Here is a 15,465-nt window from a genome sequence, read left to right as displayed (position 1 = left end):
CATTACTTTGCTTTGGATTGATGTCAAACTGATGGGCCTAGAATTACCCAGGTCATCCTGTTTACCCTTTTTAAATATTGGCACAACTTTAGTTTTCTTCCAATCCTCTGGAACTTCCCCTGTGTTCCAAGACTTACTGTTAATCAACATACATGGTCTAGAGAGCACCGCAACCAGCTGTCTGAGAACTCTTGGATGAAAGTTATCTGGACCAGCTGATTCCAAAATGTCTAGCTTTAGTAGCTGCTTTTTAACATTCTCCCAAATTACTGTTGGAATGGAAATTGTTTCATCATCTATATCATCTAGCTTTTCCCCAAATGTGGAACGAATATTTGTTGAACACTTCTGTCTTTTCTGCATTATCACTGACAATTTATCATTTCCATTTAGTAACAGGCCAATCTCTCTGCTAGGATTCTTTTGCTCCTAATATACTTAAATTCCTTAACTCTGCTGGCCATAGAGTTTGCCTTCTGTCCTTTTGCTTGCCTTATCAATTTTCTACAATTCCTATCTTTTGATTTATATTCATAACTATCAACTTCAATTTTCTTCCATTTGGCTTGGGTGTACAGAATTATTTTATAGCTGCTTTCATTTCCCCTCTAAGCCAGGCTAGTTTTTTAACTAGTGTAGCTTTCTTTATTGAATGTGGCTTTTGGGGTATCTTGTAAAATGGTCTCAAACAATTCCTAATCATCATTCACATTCTTCTGTTCAAATTCTCTCTCTCAGCTGATTTGGCTCATAATTGTTTTATGAAACTGGTCCTTTTGAAGAACCAAGTATACGGGTTTGGACTTTATTCTATTTGCATATAACAAATGTGAACAAATCATGATCATTTGTGCCTAAGCTACCATTAATTTTTAGTTACATGATCAAGTCCTCTTCGTCTGTCAAGACGAGGTCGAATATAGAACTCACCCCGGTTGGATGCAACACTTTTTGAGGCAGAAAATTGTCAACGGTAATATTTAGAAATTCTGAGGACATTTTAGTTCTGTCAGATCTCCAACAGGTCATCAGATTGAGGACCCCCTCGATAATGCAGTTTCCCCACCATATACAATACAGATAAGTGCTTAAGGAGCCTTTGTTTTCTTCATCCATGGATAAAGAGATGGCGAAAACAAAGTTGTATGTCCTGAGTGCCAGAGGAGATACCAGCTCTTCTACCCCTTCCCAGAGTGATGCTATTTCTCCTGGATGGCTGGCAGATGTTATTGATTACAGATGGAAATACCAGCCATTCCAGGCAGGGCTGGTAGACTTCCGCACTGGAAGTGGAAACTTTACTTTTCTAAACCACAGTGCTTAATTTAGTGTATGTAGGAGACTCTCCCTTCTCGGGCAGGAAGAGGAGAAAGCCAAACCCCCATTCCAGAGCCCTCCTCCAGGAGGGAGGAATAACAAAACAATGACGACGATGATAATACTTTGCCTTGAGATCCTCACATGGAGGGTGCTCTAGAAAAGCAATTTCCGAACATCAGTGAACTGATTCTCACAACTCGTGAGTCGGAGAATTTATCCCTGTTGTACAGATGTGAAAACTAAATACCTTCAAACTAGGCACATAGATCCATTCTAAGGCACCTAAGTAAGTGACCTGATCTTTACAAGTGTCAAATACCTTCAGCTTCCCCTGCTTGCACTGAGAGTTGTGGGTGCTCAGCACCTCTGAGAGGCAAGTCACTTATTGAGATGCCCATATATGCTGATTTAAGGTGTAATCTCTATGAATGACTTGTGCCTTTTAGGTGCCCAAATTGAAACATTTTAAGGGGGTCTGATTTTCAGAGGGAAGGTGCTCTGAGAATCAGGTGTCTTTGCAGTGTCTCAGCCCGGGCACCCAAAATCACTTGTTGCTTTTGAAAATCTAGGCCTCAGGTGTCTGTGTTCAGGCAGCCAAGTTTAAAATTTTAGGTAAGTTACTTAAGAGTCGCACAGCAAAATAGTGGAAGAGTCAAGATTACAGAACCCATCAGCCTGGTGTCCAGTGGAAACTGGGTTTTTTTGGCACCTCTGAAAAGGAGATCAGGTGTCTCCTGACTCACAGTTATGTATGCCATTCATGAGACCATGAAAAAGCCTCAAGTCCCTGGTTCTGCTTGAAAAACCTTTAAACGTAGATTTCTTTTCTCCCTCCCCAACCCTAACAGGCCCTGGTATGGCTTGTCCAGGTGACTGGCCGCTTCAACCAATCAGAAAACTACTGACTCCATCCAAGTCCACCCGTAAGCTTCTACCATCTGTCAAGAGACATTTCTGATGTATCTGATCACCTCCAGCCTCCTCACAATCCTCGCCTATCTGCTGACTGCAGGATGGAATCCAACTTTTCAATCTTTTCCAACATCTATGTATTTTAAAAGAGGCATTTTTTTTAAACTAAACTATGCATGACAATGCTAAGACAAGCTAACCTAGATCCTGCCAGTAAAACACAGTCATCTTCCCAGAGGCAATCTAAATGTTCCCTGGTGTTTGTTTCCATCCTTCTCCTTCCAGTGGGATGCAAGTGAATAGAAAGCCATAAGGGTTCCTCCCTCCCCCAGCCCCCGACTGCTCCAGCAGGAAAGCCATCCCATCTCAACTCACGCAGACAGAAACCTCCTCCTACCTGAGGAGGTGATCCCTGCAGGTCAGGGCAGAGGACCACAGGTGAAGCAATGTCCAGGGTTCAGTGGACCTGGAGAGTGAGTTTCCCTTACAGTCCAGCAGGGGGTGATCTCTCTAGGTCAGGCTGAGGTCTGCTAGTGTTGGGGAACCTCAACACTGAAATAGCTTGGAGATTGGATTCTCTTCTCACCTCGCAGGAAGGTGGTCTCACAAAGTACCTACACATGCAGGGGAGAGGTTTGCACCATATCGCCTATATCTGGGGAGTGATCTTGCTCTCCAGTCCTCCTCCTCCTCCTCTCCCCGCCCCTAACCCAGAAAGCCTAGCGGGAGAACAAGATGACTGTGGTTTATCGTCATGGATTTTACAATACCACAATTTCAACTTAACTGCATTTTTTTATCTAAAGATTTATATAAATATATATAAATATATATATATTTATTCCTCTGTAACTGAGTGTAAATGACTCTTAGGAGGATGAAAACTCCTCTTACTCTTATATAGAAAACAAATTGTATATTTTCTTATGTACATCTTCTGTATAAAGCTCTCGCTGCAAAGATGAATTCAGCAGGTTTCCAAGTTTCTGCCTGAGGCCTGGTGACTCATGCTGCAAACTGGGTGTGAGTCCAGCTACACAGCTCAATCCAGACCCTAGTCCCCCCCTTATCCTGCTTGCAGGTTCAGAACAAAGTCGTTTTGAAGAAAAGGGTTTTATTATTAGCCCTACCACTGTGCAGGAAGAGGTGACTCACACGTTCCAAGTATTGGCCACCTTGTAATAATGGTGGGGAACATCTTGGGAAGGCCAAATATAGGGCTGCTGTAAAGTAAATGGCTGCCACTCCATTGAAGTTCATGGAGTTAGGCCCTAGCTGAGTTTGTCCCCTGGTGTTTTAAACTCAGCCCTAACAGCTTCACACAAGAAGCAAAGCCGCAGAGCTCCCTTGAGACATGGCCCCATTCCAGAGCAGTTGTCCCACACTCCCTTTGTGCTGCTCCGTTCCAGAGCATACAGCAGGGCCTACAAAACTCTTGGTGCCTGCATGTTCTGAAGCTGACAGCAATAAGAGCAGAAATCTGACGCCTAGTCCCATGTGGTTAACCCACCACATTGGTTTGTTTCCTTGGCCTTCACAGGCAGCTTGTTACTTCCTTTAAAGCAAAACAACCAGGCTGTGCACACTCGCTCACCTTCAAGTACTCCCAGATCTGTTTTTCAAAAAGATAACGAGGGTGGGATCTGGGGCCGACTACACAGAAAGAGACAGTGCTCCACTATGCTAAACATACTGCAAAATGCATCAGCTAAAGCTCACGGGACCCACTGAATGACAGATGGGACCAGGCTGGACGTTCAGAACAACCCGTTGTTCATGCACAGGAATGAGAGTACACATGCATGCTTAGTGAAAGCGCCCCAGCCCCAGCTTACCTGCTGCCTCCCTGTTTCAGGCTTCCTGCGAACATTTGATTCGCGGGAAGCAGGGGAGGGGGAGGAGCAGGGGGCGGAGCGTTCAGGGGAGGGGGCAGAGTTGGGGTGGGGACTTTGGGGAAGGGGCGGGGGCGGGGCCCCGTGGAGTGTCCTCCTTTTTTTAAATTAAATTATGGTAACCCTAGGCACTGTGTGTGTGTGAGAATACATAAGAAGGGCTGCAGTGCGCATGGTGCTGGATCTGACCCTCCACACGCTCAGGTTCAAGGCGTGTGCGCGAATCATGCAGGAGATTGAACATGGGAGCGCCATCCATGCTGGTGAAGGGAATCAGCTGATTCAGCAGCAAAACACAACACCGTTCTGAGTCAGCCAGGTGTCTTCCTCAGTGTTTATACTTGAGTATTCAGAGACAGCACGTGCAATACGGAAAAGAGAATTGGTTGCTGCAACCAGAAAATAAACAGAGACATGTCCCAGCCTGGGGTACGACCCAATGTGGTCACGCTGGGTGCAATGCTCTCCCTTCTCACCGTAGCTGTCCTTGTAGTTTGCTGTGTCCCTCCCAAGACGTGTTGGGCCTCTGATCCCCAGCCCAGTTACTCTACCCTGTACCCCCTTGGAAGACCGGAAGGCATGAGGCCTCTGCATCCCATCACACATGGACACATTCATTCAGGGAGCCTCCAGTTCCGTCGCTCTGTACACATGCTCAGGTTCCCGGTTCCCAATGGATGGTGGGGGAGGGGGACAACCCAGGCAGCCCAGGCCCAAGCATGGAAAGCGACTCACCACAGTATCCCGCATATTCATCTTGGTCATAATCTTCTTCATGATCTCAGGGGGCACAGGGGACCCTGCAATGACTCCTGGAAGAGAGAAGGCAAGAGGACTACGTTGGAGACTCTCCTTCCCCAGGAAATCCCACCGAAAGGGGTCGGTACAGTTAGATCTAACGGCTGACAAAACCTTTGGGAGGCACTAGGTCCTGTCTACATGCTTTACCATTTCCCTAGCTATGAGTACTAATTATTCCCAAAGCAGAGCCCCAACCTGGCAACAAGAGCTGTGCATTTCCCGGCCTGGGTTGGGGGGTTGGCCTCGTTTACTTGTTAGGAGAGTTAATTCTACAGCGCAGATTCACTCCAGGCTGAAGCCCGGCAAAAAGATTCATTCAGCTCAGGAACAAACACACCATGGCAGGGTGAGCTTCCCCATGCAACCCCAGCCCTGTCAACATGCCTCTGTCCTGACCTGGAGGGACCACCTCCATGTGGGAGAGGGAAGGTCAACAGAACCTATTTCAATGGTGGGACAGCGAAGGGTAGAACACACCCTTCAGGATCAGACTGACATTGCACAAGCTGAGACATTACAATGGCAATTTTCAGTGTAATCAACAGACTTGACAGGGTCAGGTCCCTTCCTCAGATAACAGGGAGTTTCAGATGCGCTACCCAGGTACTTCTAATTCACCCATCACAGTAGTCTCTGAGTGCTAACGCTGCCACAAACTCTACACCACTCCTTGCTTCAGCTGTTGCTATAGGACATTTCTATTATTGATGCTTTGGGAGGGAAAGGAAAATTCCAATACAAATGAGCTGCACATCAGCTACCTAAAAATACGGGTAGCAATTCTAAACAAGCAGGGAATTTTACATGTAGGAAATTCACACTCCCATTGCAGCATTGCCCATTGCACCCTGGGGAAAGTGTACAAAGTACAGTACACCAGATGGCTGCTGCCACATGTTGGTGGATGGAGGTATGGAAGTCCAGCAAGTACAATCCTTCCAGCATACCCCATCCCCTCTCTGCTTCCATAAGACACAACAGCTGGATAACGTCCCCCTAAATCTTCAAGTCATCAGGCCATTGCTCTGAAGAGAGGAGAAGGGTGCTAGAAACATGGAAATCATGAGCAGAAGATCGTCAAGTAGGAAAGCACACCATCAAATTAACAGGTCGATGGAAAGAGCTTGCAACACGAATTTTTCTTCCTCACTAGTGATTTGCTTGCACAGCCTAGCCCATGAGCATCTGCCTGTCCAGCTGGCTTCCTCGAGGAGACCCAGGGGAGGCCAGTTACCGTGGGTCCTGCTGTACTTACCTCCCCGGAGAGACGAGAGGTCATAGCTGTCGAAGTCGGGCTGGGAGAGCATGTCTATGAACATGGTCGGAGTGCCGAGTAAAAGGGAGCATCTTGAAGGGACGGGAGAGAAAAAGCCAAGCTGCAGAATCAGAGCCTGTGGCAGTAAAGCCTATGTACCCCGCTCCCCACTGCGCCTGGGTCAGGCCTTTGAGCCCGCCGGGCAGGCCTGGGAATAATGGATTTATCATGCAGCAGCAACACCTTTGCTTTACAGACTACACCCAGACAGCACCTTGGAAATGCAGCCAGCGCTGGGGTGGAGGGGATGGTGGAGGGAGAAGGCGGTTGGTTATGTATAGACACACACCAGTCACTAATCCAAACAAGGAGAGGCCATGCCTTCCAGCCAAGAATCAGCAGTGACCAGGGCAACTTGGGATGGGCAGTGGGGCATTTCACAAGTTCCTGGGCACGACAGGGCCAGGACTCAGACAAACAAGAGACTATGCCTCTGCCACAGCGGGGAGGCCAGAGGCCAGGGGCAGGAGCTGCCTGACAGCAGAGCTGAACTAAGTGACCCCTCCAGGTGACATTCAAGGGCCCGTGAGCCTCACTTCTCTTGAGCCACGGTTTCCAGCGCAGCTTTCCCCTCAAAGCTCAAGGACGAGAAGATAGCGGAGGAGCCATGCACAGCCATCACCATACTGCCTCCAACGGAGCCCAGGCAGTGGTAGAGGGGTACAGGGAGGGCAACCCGGGATTCCTAGGATCAAGCCAGCAATGAGGAAATAGCCCTTCTGGTCTATCTGAACCATTCTGATGCCTGGAGTACATGGGCCTACACAGGGTTCTCCCTGAACCAGTTACACCTCTAGGGTATGAATACGAGATATGGGGGCTGGATAGCAGGGGGAAGGAACTGCCTGAATTGTCATTGTGCCTCAAACCCAGCCTTGTGGGAGTGCCCTCTGCTGGTACCACGGCAGCACAACATTGCTTCATACGCCGTCCTTAGGGCTCCTCATAACAGCACTCAGCTCCCCTCACCCACAACTTGGGGGGTCTTTCGCTGCGTCTTGCTGGGGAGTCATCCGCCTTCTCCACATGCTCAGTCCCACTACGGCTGGAGCACAGCCCATCCCCCGCCGACTGAGGAGACTCACCTGCTGATCAATTCCCAGCCTCAACCCAATCAGGTTTGCATTATTCACAATGTTTCTATGAGAGAGGGTGGCCCCTTTGGGGCTTCCAGTCGTGCCCTGAAAGACAGAGAGCGTTTCGAGATCCTCTGGTACGACTGTCCTTTCAGAGGGGCAGGTGCACAGATTCTCTGTGGTGATCCCTCCCCTCCCCACCCCGCAGATTTCTGCTCTACTCTTGTCCTCTAGTCTCCCTCCAGACACGGCAGCCTCTGATCCAACAGCCCCACAAATGATATGACACAGACCAACTGCTGCTGGGATCAGAGCTCCATGGCACACAGGCCCCCCCATCTCATCCCTGCTGTCAGCTCCTGGGAAGGGGCAAGCCATGGGAGTGGTGGAGAAAAGGGGAAAATCCTAGATGACCTCCTAAATCCTATTCTGAAAGGGCCAGGGAAGATGGGACAGTATCCACCCCAAGTGACCAGGTGTCAAAGGGAGTAGCCTGCTTAGCACTGGCCACAGGGGTCGCCGGATCTGGTGTCCGTTGCAAGGCAGAGCAGCGTGCGGTACCTACAGAAGTGAACTGGATGTTGATTGGCTCGTTGCAGGACAGAGTCTGCTGGACCTCTCGTAACTGCTTCATATGGCTGCTGTCCCCAGCCTGCATCACCTCGCTCATCTGGAACGCACCAGGCAGCTTGGAGTCTAAGGTGATTACAACTGATAGGTCTGGCAGCCTGAGACAAAGAAAAATACTGTCAGGAACAGCAGAGTCAGGAGGACAGACTGCCTTGGTGCTTGTGTGCTGCTCGGGGTTAACTCCTGGGATGGGCCCAAGGACCCCTGTATCACCTGGACACAGGAAGCAGGAGCTGATTAAGGCAGCTCACATAGGATAATGCCATAGAATCATAGACTATTAGGGTTGGAAGGGACCTCAGGAGGTCATCTAGTCCAACCCCCTGCTCAAAGCAGGACCAAGCCCCAGACAGATTTTTGCCCCAGATCCCTAAATGGCCCCCTCAAGGATTGAACTCACAATCCTGGGTTTAGCAGGCCAATGCTCAAACCACTGAGCTATCCCTCCCCCCTCTTCTTCCTTTCTCCTCTTTGGAACACAGGTTACGTGGGAGGAGCTGTGTGTAACACAGGGCACTCAGCTCCAGCCCAGGTAGGTCTAAGCGAGATCTCCTCTGTTTGCTGGGGAAGGATAATGGCTGATTCCTAACTGGAACAGGGTGCGGGTCCCAGTTGTTATCAGCTAGTGATCTGCGGTCTATTTGGTGCTCAGATAACAGGGTGATGGGTGCCACAGGGTATAAAAGCCTAGACAGAGATATTTGCGTGGGACCTCTTTTCCCCTGGGATTATCCACCAGGTTCAGTAGTAGGTTTGTCACCCTGCAAGCGTGAGGACCCAGTGCAGGGCACAGCCCTGGGGGACCACAAGAGGATCTCTGGTGTTTCTCACTCACCTCTTGCTCTTTATTCCCCCTGGACTGGATTTCTCTAGCTCAGGACAAGTTTGCTTCAGGATCTCATAGTATCTCTGGGTTTTAAACTGAGTGGGGAACACCAGGGCCTTACAGCCAACCTGTGTGGGGAGAGAGAGGGAAGTCAGGCTGGGGTGACACCCGCTGCCCAGGGCGTAATGAACAGTCCCTGGAAACCTGACAGCCGGGCACTTGCATTCACTGCTGATGGAAAACCACCACACACACCCCGAGAAACCAAAAGGCAGGAGTTAAACCCTACTTGTTCGGCTATGAGTATGTGTTACAACGGCCCCTGTCTAGACTGAGCTTTCAAACCATGTTAGCCCCATCCTAGAAGGAACCTCCTGTAAGACAGCTTCGAAGCTGGGGCTGGGGACAGCTCCTCACCACACCAGGAGACATTTAAGGAGTCCAAACCTCCTTGTGCCTTGCTGCCCCCATGAGCAACCCCGTTTCCCAGCAGAATGGTGCCCCCCAGATCCCAGGCTCAAACCCACCTGCAGCGTTGGGTTTAATGTTCAGCATTCTAACACTTCTCTGCCCAGAGCAGACATCCCTGGTGTAGGCAGGTGCAACTCCACAGACTTCAGCAGGGCTGCACCTGTTTACACCAGGCCTGAATTTGGCCCAAAGCACATCAATTGTATGTTCCATTTAAGATACCATTTCTGACTCTGATGCTGGCAGGAACAGCCTTCCTGAAGGCGACACTGCCACTGGGGGAGTCAGCGTCAGATTGAAAGCCAGTTTACATCCCATTTTAGTATTGGGTTGACAGAGCTTAGAAATGGTTCTGTTTACCCACCCGGGACCTGATTCCCCTCTCACTTCCACTGCTTTTACTCTCCTGTAGCTCCACTGACGTCAGCGGTGCTGCTCTTGATTGACACAGATGTATATGCGAGAGGAGGCTCAAACCTGTACAGCCACATTGTCAAAGCAGGGAGCAGCGGATGTGCCCAGGAGAATGCAGCGGCACTGCTGTCGCACACCGATTTGCATGTGCAGCTGTGGGTTTCTGTGGCTTCCTGGGCCCTTCGCATTTTGCTGAAACTCTGCCGTTCCTTTTCCGATTAGCACGAAAACAGGACAAATGCTACCTGTCGCCCCAACCCCAACCTCACCACATCAAGAGGAGGCCAAGACATGCCAGTTTTAACCAAGACATTATTTGCAAGGACTCTGTGATTTGCAATGGGAGAGAGCAACAATTGCTTTCACTTTCAGAAAGGTCACGTCAAATCCACCGGAGACCTCATCTGTACAAGGAAGTTTGGGGCTTTGTAGGTCTACACAGCAAAGCAAAACCCAGGGCTGGCCCACGCCAGCCGACTCAGGCTGGTGGGGCTGTTTCATTGTGGTGTAGACTGCCTGAGCTCTGGGACCCCCCCTCTCCACAGGGTCCTAGAGCCTGGGCTCCAGCCTAGGCCTGGAAGTCTACAAAGCAATGAAACATCCCCACAGCCTGAGCAGGCCAGCCATGGGTGTCTAGTTGCTGTGTAGACATAGCTTTTAACTTCAGGAACACCATGATCAGGGTCCATTTATCAGGGCAAGACAGTTCAAGCCACAATACTAATCTGAAAACTCCAAAGCACCTTGTCTGTAAAGGTAGTTATGTGAGGAGAGGAGATGCTGCAGGAGGGTCCCTCTTAACAGACATGGCAATGGTTAGCAGTAGATCTTTCTGTAAAGGACCTGCACTGGGAAGGCCATGATCAGTTTGTATTTACAAAGCTCTGGAAACCTGGTGCAGGGAAATGATTGAAGGGAGGAGCAGGTTGGAAAATGGCTATTTATTATTGTGTGCTGGAAGGAATTATTCGGCAGTGGCAGGAAAAGGATGAGGCTGCTGGTGGGTTCTGTGGTGAATCTATTTCGATAGTCCAAGCCCATGAGGGAAGGGTTTTTGTTTTGCAGACTTCCGTTAACAAACAACAGCAATCTAAGGAGAGACAAGGCGCTGGCAGGAGATGAGGACAGGCAGATAGCCTTAATGTCAAAGCTACAATACCATAAATACCAGGGAACCATTTCTCCTGCCACAGATACAAGCGACTCCCACTGAAATCAAGAGGGCATGTTCTGCTCCTGGCCACCCCTTTGTAAATCCAGACAGATTCCACTGACCTTAATGGAGTCGTTCTGAATTTACACCAGTGTAAACGAGAGCAGAATCTGACCCAAAGAGACCAAGGGGAAAAAAACAACCAAGTCCTGGAGGAGGAAAGGGAAGCTACTGTTGCCCCTACAGAGCTAATCAGAATGGAAAGCACAAAGCAAGCCAGGAGCGGCGCAGGCACATTATACAAACAAAAGCTGCAGTGGCGCTATGAAAACCCTCTGGTGCCAACACTCAGAGCTAACACAGGCCCCAGAATCCAAGCTCTAGAGACCACCTTTCATTTCTCCCTAAACGCAGCCATCTGTTCCCACCACCCCTCTGCTCAGGGTGGGCACTAAGGAAACTTCGGGGCAGGAACAGACAGCCGTTTGCTAGGGAAAGTTCTGTCTGACTCTGAAAAGGGGAAGCCACGTTGGTGAGTTTAACACACCAGATTTAACAGGATGACAACTTGGGCAATCAAACTGCAGCGCAGGGGCTGACCGTCCAGGGACTGAGGTGGGAGAAAGATCGCCCAGTGCTGCTGTAAATTCTCCATTTCAATCTCCTGATGGCATAGGGAGTGAGCTGGGAAAATCCAGACTGCCATTTTGGTTCCGCCTCCTATTGTACTTGGGTTATAGATTCCCAAACTGAACAAGTTAAAACAGGAGCGCAATCCAGGAAGGATTAATTTTATTCATAAAAGATTCAATAGCTTTAATCCCTCATTATTGGGGATTAGAAACCAGAACTTCCCCTGCATGCTATCACACAGAGCTGAGGAAGAGTCCCGTGCAGCTCTGGAACCAAGGCAGGCATGTGGGGCTTGAAGCACAGCAGCATGTGTCACGTGGGAACAGAACATAAAACATACGGACACATGTGTAAGAGCCAAGCCAGACTGAGCAGAGCACTGGAAAATACACGGTTGGGGGCAAACCTGCAGTGATGGAGGAGACTGGCACCTCCAGAGGATTTTCCCCTCTCTGGTTTCAAGGGGTTAAATCCTGGCCCCACTGCAGTCAATGGGAGTTCTGCCATTGACTTCAATGGAGCCAGGATTTCACCCTGTGATTCTATCATATCTAACCACTGCCCGTACACACAGAACTAACAGCCCAGCAAGGCTCAAACAAGGGAAGTTATTAACTGCTCCTGCAGTTATTGACAGGGGCCTACTGACGGGGCAGAGTCAGTGGGATCAGCAGCTGCTCTGTGGTTTTGCACTGGCAGCAGCCCAAGAGCACAGACTGGTGGTGTTAGCTCCTGAATTAGAACTGGCTCTCGGAGGACTGCTGCCCGGTCAGCCTGCAGTCACCCCAGCACACAGCTTCTGAATGATCTGTAGCTCCCAAGGTGAGTAGAACCGATCCTATGCTGGACCCTCGGCACCAGAGTGGTTTCCTCAGCACCTAGTCTAGAACTGACGGCTGGAGACAGAGGAGAGGGGACGCAGGAGTCTCTTTGTGATAATGGAGGAGATTTACTTCTAGGCATTCACACTCCATAGGGCCAATTGCTGTACCGTGGGGCCCCCTGCATACGTGGCCACGTGGCCCCCACCAGCCCTGTTCACGCAGGCTGCCCCAGAAAGACGTTTTTCTGCTGCCTGCATTTCCCAAGTGCCCTCCGTGATCAGAAGTTCTTCTGCCGGTGCAGTTCCCATGGTTACCCTCTGCCTTTAACATCTCCATGTTTCAAAGTGTTTGTGGGCAGAATCAAGTGGCATTACCCGTAAGTGGCCTACAGTACCTTCTTGATCACAAACTCCAGCTCCTGGGCCTGATATGCAGGGTTCACAGACACCTAGAATGGGGAAGAGACAGGAGAATTAATCAAGGCTCTGAAAAAGCCTCAAAGACCCCATCTTCTAACTATTTACTCTAAGAGAAAGGTGCTTTGGAGGAAAAAAAAAAACTCAATGAAAACACACTTGCAGCTTCTTCCTTGTATAGGACAACCAGGATTAGGATAACAACCTAAATTTCATGTTAACCCGGGAAGCCCATTTATTCCCATTTTTACATATAGGGCCTGGAAGTAAAATGACTTGCACAAGGTCAAATGACAAGTCAATAGCAAAACTGGAAAAAAAATCCAGGCCCCCTGATTCCTAGCCCGTGCTCAGCCCACTACACCATAGTAATTCACATTTCTAGGGACAATCAGAATCCTTTCTGGGTAACACGAAGAGTGAAAATTTCACTATCGCACATAGCACACCATAGAAGAGTTTTGGCCACCAATGCTGAGCTGAGCCATCAAATTTAGACTTTTGGTAGGCCACTAAGCTAAACCCATCTATTTCCCCTTTCTAACTTTATATCTGTTGAGTGACACCACAGCGGGTGATGCTGTACAAAACTTCCAGGAAGACACACTGCAGGCCTTGCCCCAAGGACCTTATGATGTAAACAAGACAAAGCCCTAATGGTACTATCAGGTGATGGCTGAATCTCAAGGGGGCAGACAGCTTAGTATATATATATTTTTAATGGTCACTTTCTGCAAAGGATTTTCATCCAGAGGCACCATGGAAAGTATTAAGGAGGATTTTAAGGGTTGGTTCTTTGGGGGCACCAGGACTATATATAAAAATATGTAGCCCCCCTATACATTCCCTTATGTCATCAATAGTTGTAAATTATGTCCCAGGGAAGCTGGTCTCCCACTGCCCTCTCATCAGCTTGGCGTTTTGCTTTCTGGGTAATGGAGGGTCAGACTAATGATGACTGCACGGACCTTGCATGACATCTACTCCCACTCTTCACTTCAGTTCCCTAACCCAGCACATTATTCAACTTCTTCAAGATCTCCAGACTTCCCCTTTGTCTCCTCCTCGCCCTAAAAAACCCAGGCGCCCAGACAGACAAGTCTCCTTACCAGGATGATTCCTGCCTGGGCTGTTGCAAATTGCATTAGAACCCACTCATACTTGTTGGGGCCCCACATGCCCAGCCGGTCTCCCTTCTTCAGGCCAATAGCCAGAAGTCCAGCTGCTGCCTGGTCCACCTGCAAAACACATACGACGCCAGATAGGGAGACAGGTCACCTCGCAGGGCACATCAAGGCATTTCAGTCTCCCACGTGCTAACTTGAAGGCAGCTGAGCTTCATTTTAGCCCCCAGTTAAGGATATGGAAATCAAGCGTTATGCAGCACTACTGCACAATCCGACAGCTTATTGCTTGGCGCTGTTCGTTCTATAAACAGCAGTGCCTAGCGGACTTACAAAGAACAGATCACCCCCACTTATCCAGTGACTGATGGCACGAGAGGCGCAAACTCAGAACGTGCGTACAAAGGCAGCTGGGATTCTGGTACATCAGGCATGTATAGGCAACGTCATTCCTGTGCAGTCAAGGCCTATGCACTCTTTAACTCCTACATAGGCCCTCAAAATAGGACTTATATGGTGCTGCTGGATCCATGTACAGGGTGAATTTTAATCATACAGGCCTTATTGCTTACTTCTCAAATAATTTGGATTAAGAACGCAATTTAATGAGAAGTCTGACCCGTCTCATTTTTGAACCCTATCCACATGAGTCAAAACCTAGGCATTATATTAAGATCCTCATTTATCTTGCATAACGGCAAATGCATTCAAGGTGGGGTTGGACATACACAGTCCAACGTCCTCAGTAACTTTTCATTAACTTTCTGACATTCTCTCCTTCTAGTGTTTCCAGATTAACTAGATTTAAGTCCATATAACTGCTTATAAAATCTCTTTGTAGGTTTAAGAAATGAGTATTTTCCAGGCAAGTCAGTAAATATTTTAAAAATTAGTGAGTTCTGCAAATAGAGTTTATTCTTGTAAATTAACAAAACTCTAGCAAATCTACAAAAAGCAATACGTGAACACCTTGGATTATCAAGGCCATCCATCACATCTAGGATCATAGGGCAAATCTAGTGGAAATTCCCTTTCCCTCCCATTTACAGATGGAATATTGTATGCATATTCAGAATGCCAATTCATACATATTATTATAAACAGGGCCAAGTCCTGCAGTCTTTACTCAGGCAAAACTCTGACTGATTTTAATGAGAGTTTTACTTGCGTAATGACTAGGCAGCTACAGGTGCTTAGTACCTCTGAAAATCAAGTCACACTGATGCCAATGGGATTTGGATTAGACTTCAGGACTTGCCCCAAGATAAATCAGATAGAGAGAGAACCACTTCCTAAGTGCAGTAATGCAATCTAGGACGTGCATTTACTGCATTACGCATGAGTACTTCCTCTGCGCACTGCCCTCTCCCTTTGCTCTCAGGCCTTACAGAGCAGCCCATGAAGTAAGTATGCACACACCCACCTTATCACACAACATCAGATGATAAATCAACATGCGGCTTTGCTATGTATTCAGAGCCAGGATCAGAATCCAAACCAAACAAGCCCAACCTCTGTTTTCAATCCAGGGACAAAATCACTTTTTTTCATTTCTCCAATCGATTGATCAAGCCACCCACTCATACTGGGATTCATTGCAAATTCTCAAGGGTGGTGAGCTAAAGGACTGGATTCTGTAACAGGCAAGTCGGCCACTC

At 48.5% G+C, this 15,465-nt stretch overlaps 1 protein-coding gene across 1 annotated transcript in view; it reads right to left on the bottom strand.

The window, feature by feature from the left end:
• ACSF2 (acyl-CoA synthetase family member 2) overlaps positions 1 to 15,465 on the bottom strand; it is a 53,877-nt gene that overhangs the window by 25,032 nt on the left and 13,380 nt on the right. Inside the window, exons 3-10 of the mRNA XM_065415653.1 lie at positions 13,793 to 13,921; positions 12,662 to 12,715; positions 8,782 to 8,900; positions 7,882 to 8,044; positions 7,326 to 7,421; positions 6,777 to 6,925; positions 6,181 to 6,272; positions 4,860 to 4,936 (exon numbers count right to left, since the gene is read on the bottom strand). Coding sequence (XP_065271725.1) covers positions 4,860 to 4,936; positions 6,181 to 6,272; positions 6,777 to 6,925; positions 7,326 to 7,421; positions 7,882 to 8,044; positions 8,782 to 8,900; positions 12,662 to 12,715; positions 13,793 to 13,921 — 879 coding nt within the window. The remainder of the gene's footprint in view (positions 1 to 4,859; positions 4,937 to 6,180; positions 6,273 to 6,776; positions 6,926 to 7,325; positions 7,422 to 7,881; positions 8,045 to 8,781; positions 8,901 to 12,661; positions 12,716 to 13,792; positions 13,922 to 15,465) is intronic.

Source organism: Emys orbicularis, chromosome 13, assembly GCF_028017835.1.
Source record: "Emys orbicularis isolate rEmyOrb1 chromosome 13, rEmyOrb1.hap1, whole genome shotgun sequence".
Classification (NCBI taxonomy): Eukaryota; Metazoa; Chordata; order Testudines; family Emydidae; genus Emys; species Emys orbicularis.
This window is presented reverse-complemented; position numbering and strand designations above follow the sequence as displayed.